The sequence below is a fragment of the Chanos chanos genome, chromosome 6, assembly GCF_902362185.1.
Source record: "Chanos chanos chromosome 6, fChaCha1.1, whole genome shotgun sequence".
In the NCBI taxonomy this organism is placed as follows: Eukaryota; Metazoa; Chordata; class Actinopteri; order Gonorynchiformes; family Chanidae; genus Chanos; species Chanos chanos.
The window spans coordinates 13,650,776-13,662,246 of record NC_044500.1 but is presented as its reverse complement, the minus strand read 5'-3'; the positions used below and the strand labels follow the sequence as shown (position 1 = coordinate 13,662,246).

The window sequence follows — 11,471 nt, the reverse complement described above, 5'->3', positions numbered from 1 at the left end:
TTGAAGATCCGGGACTGCGAGACAGGATCACATCCGCTGTTTCCACTAGAGGTTAGCCAATCAGAAAAGCGGAAGCTTTGCAGTGAGGTTCCGGCATGCTTACAAACCTGATGTCTTCTTTACAGCGTTAGGGGAGATTAAACAAGTATATGCTTGTTATTTAAATAAATTGGTTTAATTCTGAATGACTTGGGCGTTCGCAATGTTTTCCCATCTATATAAATTCAAAGACACCGGAAGAGAATGCTTGCAAGCGCAGGGAATGCTTATGAAGCAGTTGACTTGGTAGACATACTACCAGGCGTTCATTGATAGCTAGCGACAACGCCAGTATGTACATCATACCGTGATGAGCTCGAAAACTAGAGCAGAAAGCACGCAGGACGGGCGCTTTGAGTGGGTCGGAGGACGACGGACTTCCGAGGTGGCATCCTGTTCTATCTGCCACCCAAGTGCATCGATATCAGGGCTCCCTAATGTCTGGCCCTTGATGACATCTAGCTAACCCAAAGTCAGCTTGACGGATATCTTTGGTTTACTTACTGTCAGGCGTTCACCAGCACAGGTAAGGCGACATAAGTTTTCGTATTTATCAGATTTTCATGAGAAGACTAACTGTTACTGAGATGTTACCGTAAGTCTTGGTTTAAAAAAAGAAAGAAAGAAAGAAAGGCATTTGTCGAACTCCATTCAAATGATATTTTCTGTCGCATCTGAGATGCAGATTTTGAGAGAACTGTTTCAAACTTGGACAGTCAGGCCAATACGCTGTTTTTTCCCCTTTAGGAACACCAGCTTTAATTGTGGTTTTCAACGATTTAATCAAGTTTATCTCCTGAAATTCAGTGGAATCAGTATATTTTTTTTTCATCAATTTACTCACTGTCGGTCACAGATGAACACCAGTAGGGGAGGAACAATTAACTGGCGACCCCAGCCATGGCAAGATGCGGACAGTGGTGGTGGGGAGCCTCTCTCCGACAGTGACTCAGAGGAAGAGGATTTCCCAGATGACAGTACAACTCCCCTTGGAGACTATGTCACTCAGGGTATGACAAAGTTACCCCACTTGACTCCGTGGCTCACTAGCCTTTAGCTAATCATCTGACTGTCTTGTCTCCTCTGTAACCATTGATTTATTGACAGTCAGCCCCACACATATTATTGTTTTCTTTTCTTTTTTCCTTTTCTTTTTTTTTTTTTTTTACAAATCTTTGCTCTGTATTCTTCTGTTAACGCGTTGCTTGAAACCCAAAATAAGCCTCTCTCTAATAACATATTTGAAGTGGCCTTCTTTATGTAATTTTACAAACCCATGTCCAGTTTTTCCAAGGGTTATCTCAGTCTTAAGCTGTTGTCCACAATTTCAATGACTGTAGTGAAAGAAATCTCAATTGTAAATAATATGTTGACTGTGGCACAGAGGATAACACATGTTTTCTACCTCTCTGTCTACCTCTCTGTCCAATGCAGGGCTGAAGCAACTACTTGATGCTCAGCAACTCTGTGATGTTACTTTGTTAGTGGAGGGGAAGAAGTTCATGTGTCACAGGTTGGCTGAACACCTACTAGTTTTTATAGACACAAAGACACCTGCAAAAGCAATGCATTTCAGGCAGAGTGGATAATACTCACTTTTTATATGCTACTTCTTGCTGTAGCTCATACATCGTAAGACCAAGTACCCAGTTGTTTATGATCGTGGTGGTCTCTTGTCCCAACAGAGTTCTCCTGGCTGCCGTCAGCCCATACTTTCGCGCCATGTTCACCAGCCCCCTTGTGGAATCTCGTCTCACTGAGATCCGGTTAGAGGAGGTGACTCCCTCCGTCATGGAGACAGTCATCCAGTTCATCTATACAGGGGAAGCAGGACTCAGCCTGGAAACAGCAGAGGACCTATTCGTGGCAGCCAATCGACTTCAAGTAATGCCGTTACAGGATCTTTGCTCTAGGTAATACGTGAGTGTGGTTGTGTGAGGCAATGACAGTTTTCAGCGTTTATTACTATATGTATGTGTTTAAGACTGTATTCCTCAGGTTATTAATTCTGGTGCATACTTACTTAAATTGAATCATGTTGTCATGTTCCTGCAGATTTCTCTTTGAGCATCTGTCTGTTGAGAATTGCCTGGGTATGTACTCTTTGGCCCGTTCGCATCACGACCAACTTCTGCTTCGAGCGTCTTTAAGGCTGGTGGCCCAGCACTTCCCTCGTGTGGCCCGACAGCGGGACTTCCTTTTGTTAGACCCAGGCACTCTGGGAAGCTTGCTGGAGTCAGACCGTCTGGGGGTGGAGTCTGAGACAGAGGTTTACGACGCCGCGCGACGCTGGGCGGAGCACCAGCCATCCGAACGCTACGTCCACATGCCCAGCCTCCTTCGGCACCTGAGACCCGGCCTGCTGGCCCCTGAGGAGAGCCGGCGGCTGAGTCAAGAACTTGGGCCACAGGCAAGCACGGAGGGCATGGCAGGTCCGCTGAGACCCCGAGAGGGTATGTTTGAGAAAAAGATTGTTTGCGTAGACCTCAAGCCAAGAGAGGATGAATCGTTACGGGAGAGCGATTACACGGTAGATTGTTTCGACCCACGCACCGGCAAGTGGGAGAAGCTCTCCGCGCTTGGCTCTTTGCTGTGCCCCGGCTGCACTGCCGTCGGGGGGCGCCTCTTCGTAGCGGGGGGCATCCTTCGGACGGGTCAGGTGTCCTCGTTGGTGCATGAGTACGACGTGGTGCTGGATCACTGGCTCTCGCGCCCTGCGCTGGCTCAGCCGCGTGCCATGCATGGGCTTCTTGGCTGTGGGGACTACTTGTATGCTTTGGGTGGTTGTAACAGGTCAGCAATTCTCGACACGTGTGAAACATATGACCTCTCCACAATGAGCTGGGGGCCCGGCCCCCAGTTACCGTTGCCTCTGCGCTCCTTCGCTTGCGCCGCCTTGCGCGGCCGCCTCTATTTGCTCGGCGGTGCCACGCTGGAACAAAACCGCGCTGTGGTGCACTCTGGTGTGCTTATTTACAACACTGTGAGCAGGACCTGGAGCCGCGTGCCCCTGGATTCAGGCGCCACCTGCTTGGCCGGAGGAGTAGCAGTGCGAGGAGGCGTCTGTGCTGTGGGGGGTTACATGCGTGACGCCGCCAAGTTCTTGGACGGCAACTACACCCAGCTGGAGCCGCTGGACGCTACGGGACGCGTGCTGTTCTTCAGAGAGGGCCGCGGATCCGGGACGGAACGGGAGGTGACCGTTGGAAACGAGCGTGGAGCCGGTGGGGGAAGCGACCGTGCTCCAAGCCCAGTCGTGTTTCCGGGGTTACCAAGGCGCATCGCCGCCGGAGGCGTGGCTAGATGGAAACGTAGGATATACGTCCTAGGTGGAGAGAACGGCTCACGGTTCTATGACAGCGTGTACTGTTGGAAACCGGGCTGGCGCAGCTGGGTTCAGAGACGGGAAAAACTACCGGGGGACACAGGGGGAGTCAGTCAGTTTGGGTGTACAACCCTAAAGTTCCCAAAGAAACACATCCTGGCTCGTTTAAGGTTAGGTCAGGAAAAACAGAAACAAAACCATAAACCAGAAGACACAGAGAAACACACACAAACCAATAATGTCCATAAGGCATTGTAATTGTAGCGTCAGTGTACCTTCACAATAGGGGAATATTATTGTGTCAGGAGACACAAGTGATGTAACTATTGCAGTTTATGCATGATCAGATTATATTTGGACTGCCTTTATGAACCTAATTCTGGTTCCCAAGTTAAGCCTGGTGGGGAAAAAAAAAAATTTTGATCACAAATTAAATGTAATTGCCTTTAATGAACTACATACCACCAGGATTTGTGATCAACAAGTGGTATACACTCAACATTAACTTTTCTATTTTTATCATAACTTCAAGAAGTTTGAACCACAAAACCACTTTTTATTGTTTTCATCATTGAATTAGGAGCATTTCAGGTCAGAGAGGTAAATCATTTGTGTTCATCTAATACTGTGGTATTTAATAAATGAATATTCAAGTAGCCTACAACTGGGCCAGACAGCTACTGACACAAATTTTCCCCTTAGCTATTATTTGTCACTCACCGTTCTTTTCTTAGAATGTAACCTAAGGGCACTTTTCTTCAACACTAAAGTTCAGTCTCCTGTTTTTCACAGAGGAGTCAAAACACAACCGTCAAAATTCAGTGGTTAAATTCAGTTCAGTGTCAGGGCTAAAAAACAGCTTGACGGGTGTTACTGTTTTTCACACAACTACCCTAGAATGGTAATTAAACCTTCAATTGTAATTTGTATTTGTTGCATCTGTTTCCTACTGTTTGATCTTTCTAAATGAAATCAGTTTTGAATTTGCTTGATTGTTATTGTCAAAGGTCACAAAATTCAACCAAGAGTTGAAAATGTAGGACTTAAAATTTTGTTTTATTAGTCAAGTTAGCTGAAAGGTACATTAAACACATTATTACATGACAGAATACTCAAATGTAACATTAATAAGTACACAAACACGTTATTTAGTTTATTTTTCTGCCAGTTTATTATGTTCCTGGTTCATATATGATGAGGGAAAAAAGCATATGTTTAAACTCAATAAAATGTCCTTGGACTGAAATGCACTAAAAACTTCTTTATTTTTAGCAGTTTGGAAGATTTCTTTCTGACTTTACTCAGATTTCTGTCAGAATTGTCAGCATTTCATCTCGTTTTCCAGTGGACTTTTTGGAATAAAAGTTCAGATTGTTTCAAACATAGCTGCAGTTAAAATATTTCTACTTTCTTCTCAATACGACATTAAATACCTTGAACTGTTCAATGAGACATTTGTGAATATTTGAATTATTTTCATGAGCGAATGAATGAACGGATGAATTTAGTGTGTTGAAGAATGAATACACTGGCCATTTCAAGATGCGCATAGAGGTCCAATGAATTATTAAATTATTACAAGATTAATAGATATTGGATTGTGCTAACTAGTCTATCAGAACCACACTGTCAAATAGAAATAATTCTATTATTTAACTTCAGCAAAATTTAAATTGCATGCCATGTGTTTACTTAAATATCATAATACTCCATTTGAAGGGTTTAGACAGTTGCCATTGATACACATTGTGATTCTAAATGGCCAGAACCAGCCTGTTTAAGTCCTGAAAATATATTGTTGTTCATTCAGTTTTTAGAACAGGAGATAGCTTTTCCCCTGTGGTGGAAACCAGTGTCATTGTGTGTTTAGCCTTATCTTTCATCAGTGACCAGATAATGACACCAGCCGAATAAGTCTTATCATAGCCATGCTCGGCAGGCAAGAGCCATCACAATTTACTCAGTTGTTGCATCAGATTCGTAGTTTGCCAATGGCAAACTATGAAAAACATTAACTAGACATCTCATGGTGGGCCCCACCAGTTCACTCATGCATTCAAGACCTGTTTATCACTTTCATAATGCTGTTCTTTTCAATGTCATTTAAGGGCTTTGTTTATTTGACACAGTGTCAACAGTATGGTTTATTAATTATGCATTACTAGTTATTACACTAATAGACCTTTTTGTGTCATTTAGAAGCGTATCATAATTTGGATCAGATGTTTCTGTTCAAATTGTCATCGTTTTAAGCTCATATCAGTGTGCTCCTAAAGAACACTAATACAGTGCAGAGGTGACAGATCAACTGAGCTGAAACAGGACAGATTATTGTGAGTCACAAATGAAAACATAGAGATGGACTAAAAATGTATTTTGCCTCACTTTTTGCTGAATACTTATGGCCCTTTCTTGTTTGGAAGATGCTGAGTTAACTATTATTGTCATTAATTAATTAACGCTTACCTCAGCCTTTTTGCTTGCGACCAAAGGTCTTGGTTTTTAGCTTCATAACCATTTTTGTTCAGTCTCACAGTGGGGGATGTTCTTCCTTTAGGTATCTAAACTGTCCCTCGATTCGAAGTTGTGTTCAGATCCATCCATTCTTTTACGCTTAAAATGGAAAACGCTTCATCTGAGACCACTGAAAAGCGTGCGACCATCGACAACCCAGCTGACATTGTCGTCATAGTGGGCTACTTTGTGCTTGTGATCGCTGTGGGAATATGGGTTAGTCCATATATGTTTTTGTGTGTATGTTTTTGTGTGTATGTGTATTTTTTTTTTTTTTATAAATTGACCATTGTGCTTCTACGTATATGTGACGAAAGAGTGACAAGTTTTGGGATTGAGTGTTTTTTTATGTATCAGAAAAGAGCATGTATGTTAGTAACAGTGGTGAATCTTCAGGAGCAGCCTATTCTTATGGTCAGATTAGTGATAATATTTCTGCCTGTTATATCTCAGTCGATGTGCAGGACAAACCGCGGCACAGTAGGTGGCTACTTCTTGGCAGGACGAACTATGGTTTGGTGGCCGGTCAGTCTCATTCAACACAACGATCAATTTCCATTACCCCATTTAACAAAACCCTACGTTACGAGCCGAGCAACCTCATAGAAATATACATTTGTTGCTCCTTTTCGCACATGTAGGTAGGTGCCTCTCTATTTGCGAGCAACATTGGCAGTGGTCATTTTGTTGGCCTGGCTGGGACAGGGGCTGCCAGTGGAATAGCTGTTGGAGGTTTTGAATGGAATGTGAGTATTCTTCAATGTTTTCTTTTTTTAAAGTTTTCTTAAATGTTGCCGTTCATGGACTTTAACCCAGTTGAAGGATCTAATGAATATAGTGTTTTGAACACTGGAATAGGTGACTGAAGTCAGCGGTTCCTTTAATGGTTTTTTACAGGCTTTGTTCATTGTCTTGCTGTTGGGATGGCTCTTTGTTCCAGTCTATTTAACAGCAGGGGTAAGTTACATTAGACTGTTTACAAAGGAGATCCTTATAATTTTATCACATAATGTAACAGACTGTTGGAGTCGTAAGATCTAATCACAATTTTAACTAAACAGATCTTTCCTTCCTCACATATTTATAACAGGTTATCACTATGCCGCAGTACCTGAAAAAAAGATTTGGTGGGACCAGGATTAGTTTATATCTGTCTGTCATCTCTCTGTTCTTGTATATCTTCACAAAAATTTCTGTAAGTATGGTCCTGTTTCCTGTGGGGTTGGTTAGCACAGCATTACTTTTGATTTTTTTCTCACATTGATTCAAGATCCCTCCTACAATGCAAACAGTACTTTATTTGATACTTAACACAAGACACAGCAAGCAGAAAAAATAGAGGAATTGAATGAAAGAGATAAAATGTGCATGACTGGAAGAGCAGACAAGGTGTTGTGTGTGGGTGTTTAAGAAGATTCACATTGACTTTGGATTATCCTCAAATGCCCCTCCTTGAACTCACTGTGAGTGCTATGGTGCCTTGTTAAGATTGAGTCAATATTTGTATAGGACTGGGTCTAGGCCTTTGTGTATGTCAGCTTAGTTTGAACATACAGAAATGGATCATATGTATTTCATCAAAATATCGTGAAACTGACTCCAGTAGCAAATACTGTAAAAACATCGTGGTATTGTACTGTATCCCGATAACCACAATCATTATAGTATCGTCGTTCTCTCAACATCACACAATTCATTTTAGCAGACACCTCCATTTCATTCAGTTCATGGGTGAGCCGGTGTTGAGATTAGTTTAATGTCCTTTCCTTTGCTGTAGGTTGATATGTTCTCTGGAGCAGTGTTCATTCAGCAGGCCCTTGGTTGGAACATTTACATTGCTGTAATTGCCCTGCTCTCTATAACAGCGCTATACACTGTCACAGGTAAAAAAAAAAAAAAAAAAAATCTCATTACAAATTCACACAGTTTACTACAGGCAAATAGACTGTTTTGTTTGAGCTCTGAACAAATCTACCAATCAAGTCTCCTTCGTGTATGTAGAAATTTTCATCGTTTTTAGTGCCATGTGGTTTATTATCAGCTGGTGATTACCTGCCGATATGTGTGATTGTTTCACTGTTGCAGGGGGCCTGGCAGCTCTCATGTACACAGATACAGTCCAGACTTTTGTCATCATAGCTGGAGCCATTTTCCTCACGGTTTTCTGTAAGTACAGAATTCTGCTCCTCTTTAAAAAAGTTTAGGCAGCAGCAGATACAAGGTCAGAATGTGTTGATGAACACCAACACATAAAAATGGATCAGTATGATAAACTGTGTGATATAATGTGGACATGGAATATATGGAGTGAATTTGATTTACCCATAATTCCTTACTCCTCTCATTTCTAACCAAGTTTTATGTACTCTCATTACCATATCCTTTTCTCCAGCTTTTATAGAAGTAGGGGGTTACAACGCCCTGCTGGAGAAGTATAACTTGGCCTTGCCCTCACTTTCTATGAGGACGACCCTTGACCCTCAGCGTTACAACATCTCTCCAGAGTGCTACACACCTCGTCAAGATGCCTTTCAGCTACTCAGGGACCCTCTGACCGGGGACCTACCCTGGCCTGGCGTGCTCTTCGGCATTGCCATTTTAGGTGGCTGGTACTGGTGCACTGACCAGGTGGGTTCCACCAAAATGTGCTTGTTACCACACAGTGCACGTAGTAACCGTTACGCGTTCGCATCATTTGGAGACCGTTTCCCTGATGTGCCTTTTAATACGGAATGCCGGTTAAACCCGGTCTCATTCTGTAGGTGATAGTGCAGCGCTGTTTGGCTGCTCGTAGTCTGACCCACGTGAAGGCTGGATGTATCATGTGTGGATACCTCAAGCTGCTCCCCATGTTTCTCATGGTGTTCCCGGGCATGATCAGTCGAGTTCTTTATCCTGGTGAGTAGATGACTGTAAGTGAACCATTGTGGTGTGGCTTTTGAGTAGCATCAGTAGGCATTCTCTCAGTGGGCTGTATGGTGGAAGTTGCTCTCCTCTCTGTCTCTTTAACAGATGAGGTGGGTTGTGTGGTGCCAGAGATCTGTAAGGAAGTGTGTGGCACTGAAGTTGGCTGCTCTAATATTGCTTACCCCAAGTTGGTGGTTTCTTTAATGCCCAACGGTGAGGCATGATGAGATGAATGTTTTTAGAGCTCTTTTCAAAATGTAAAATATATTTTTAAAAGATACGATTAAAATTACTAGGTTGGTGTGATTCTTGTTGCTGAACCCTGATTACTTCATATTAATGATATTTCTTAATTAGATTGTAGTTATGGTCTCTCACGATGTATGATTTGTAATGGTTAAACGTTATTATTACTTCTCTTTGGAAAAAAAAAGTAACAGAAATATTAACAGAAATGTTAAAAAAAAGCTGTAACAAACTAAATGTTCCTTTTAAACCACTGCTCGTCCTTGTCTCTTGGGTGTCCCTCTGTATTTGTATACATGCGTCTCTTTAGGTTTGCGAGGTTTGATGCTGGCAGTTATGTTAGCTGCCCTCATGAGCTCCCTCGCTTCCATCTTCAACAGCAGCAGTACACTATTCACCATGGACATCTGGACGCGCCTCAGGCCACAGGCTAGAGACAAAGAGCTCATGATTGTTGGCAGGTTCGGACTTCTACGCTGTACATGCATGTGTGTGTGTGTGTGTGTGTGTCAGGAAACGTTTTGCATCTTACTAGTGCTTTGCCTCCCACTTCCCACTACTGCTTCTAATTGGTGCTGTAACTTTGTACTAAGGAACAGAACACCCATAACATAAGGACACCTTTCAGCAGTGCTAGAGGATGCACACTTTTTAGGTAAATTCGATATGTATGTATCATCTACAATAACAAACCTCTTACCTCTTTTACAGGGTGTGGGTACTCTGTATTGTTGCCATCAGTATTTGCTGGATTCCCGTGGTCCAAGCAGCACAGAGTGGTCAGCTGTTTGACTACATCCAGTCAGTGACCAGTTACTTGGCCCCACCGATTGCAGCAGTTTTCTTTCTGGCTATTTTTGTGAAGCGGGTCAATGAGCCGGTAAGTAAAAATACTGTTTAGTTACTGATTTATTTTTGTTTTTGCTTCATTTGGTGTCTCACTGATATTAACTGCTGATGCCTTTTAACAGATGGGACAGTAGCCAATACAGCAAATTACTCTAAGTAAAAAGCAGTGTTAAGAAGAAAAAGATGGTGTGATTCTATCACTGAAATCAAGACTAGAGTTAGCACATTCACTGAAGTTGTTAAAGACGTCATGTGTGATGCACTAAACACTCCATTAGGTTATTCAATTAAAAATGTAATGCGTACCCTCTGACGGAGAACTTTCATTTGTCCCTGACAGTAAAATGTCACAGTTAAAGATACTCTACAGAACGATGGTAATTAAGACTGTCCTTTTATAATTTCTCACTTCTCCACCAGGGGGCTTTTTGGGGCCTAATAGGGGGCCTGATGATGGGCTTGTCTCGTATGGCAGCAGAGTTTGTGTTTGGCACAGGGAGCTGCCTCTTCCCCACTGACTGCCCTGGGATAGTGTGTGGCGTTCACTACCTCTACTTTGCGATAATCCTCTTCCTCTGCACGGGTATCCTTGTTTTAGTCATCAGTTACTGTACGCCGTCCATAGACGACAAACATGTAAGTGCTAAATGTTAAAGAGGCATTCACAGTCTCTTCACTTTCAACTACTCACTAAACAATGCACCGCATTCTTTGCGCCCAGCTTTACCGCCTTGTCTTCAGTCTACGTCACTCTAAAGAAGAAAGAGTTGACTTAGACCGGGAGGAAGAGGAACGTAGTAGAAAGGCCCGTAGGCATGCAGAGGAGAAGACCAGGTCCAAATCTCATGAGAGCGCAAGTACATAGTTATTGTTACTCTTGCCTTTACACTCAGTTAACCAGTGTTCTTTTTTTTTTTTTTTTAACGGCAACTTTTTAGAAAAAGCTCTAGTTAACGCTCAACGTTGCATACAAAAATGATATACACATTCTAACCATTTCTGAACAACTTTAAATATGAGTTGTTGCAATATAGACACCGCTGCTGTCTTGCACGAGTAATGCCATCCTGATTTTTTTTTGTGCACTTCCTCAGAGGAAGTTGAAGAAGATGAGCATCAGTCCTGCGCAAGCCGTCTGATTGGCTGGTTTTGTGGCCTTAGTGGATCTCAGACTCCAGAGCCCACCGAGCAGGAGGTTGCAGAGGCATCCAAACAGTTACCTGATATAAGTGAGGACCCTCTCTGGAGACATGTGGTTAATGCAAATGCCCTGATAATGATGTCTGTTGCTATTTATCTGTGGGGTTACTATGCATGACAGGCGCTGCACTGAAATGTGGTTTAAATTTCACCCACACATCCAACGTGATGTCAAGTAGTTAAAATTAATAACAATAATTGAACACGGGATATGGAATGTGTGATCCTATTTATGGTACAATAGAGTATATAAGATGAGCGACCAAATTAAAATAAATAATCATCAAACCTCATTTTGTGCTATGATCTGAAACAATGAAAAATAAAATAGGGTTTGTGAGACTAATAATTTTCATATCTTTGACAACACGAAAAAGTGAATAGCTGTAAC

General features: G+C 42.4%; 2 protein-coding genes across 6 annotated transcripts; both read left to right on the top strand.

Moving 5' to 3' along the window:
- Positions 1–322: 322 nt before the first annotated feature.
- On the top strand, positions 323–3,745 carry LOC115814885 (kelch-like protein 3). Its single transcript, XM_030777853.1, has 5 exons — positions 323–565; positions 896–1,049; positions 1,474–1,552; positions 1,725–1,952; positions 2,095–3,745. The coding sequence occupies exons 2-5, from the start codon at positions 896–898 to the stop codon at positions 3,620–3,622; spliced, it is 1,989 nt and encodes a 662-aa protein (XP_030633713.1). The 5' UTR covers positions 323–565; the 3' UTR covers positions 3,623–3,745.
- A 2,238-nt stretch (positions 3,746–5,983) lies between these two features.
- On the top strand, positions 5,984–11,198 carry slc5a2 (solute carrier family 5 member 2). 5 transcript variants are annotated; one of them, XM_030776414.1, is made up of 15 exons: positions 5,984–6,094; positions 6,332–6,403; positions 6,520–6,624; positions 6,776–6,835; positions 6,969–7,073; positions 7,656–7,761; positions 7,964–8,044; positions 8,271–8,506; positions 8,641–8,776; positions 8,891–8,998; positions 9,342–9,492; positions 9,743–9,911; positions 10,301–10,516; positions 10,602–10,737; positions 10,981–11,198. In XM_030776414.1, exons 1-15 carry the CDS (start codon positions 5,984–5,986, stop codon positions 11,196–11,198), a joined length of 2,010 nt encoding a protein of 669 aa, XP_030632274.1. The 5 variants fall into 5 exon arrangements, with proteins under 5 accessions (XP_030632274.1, XP_030632277.1, XP_030632278.1 ...); XM_030776417.1 differs by having other exon boundaries at positions 5,999–6,094; positions 10,602–10,689; positions 10,975–11,198; XM_030776418.1 differs by having other exon boundaries at positions 6,014–6,094; positions 10,602–10,697; positions 10,977–11,198.
- Positions 11,199–11,471: the final 273 nt, after the last annotated feature.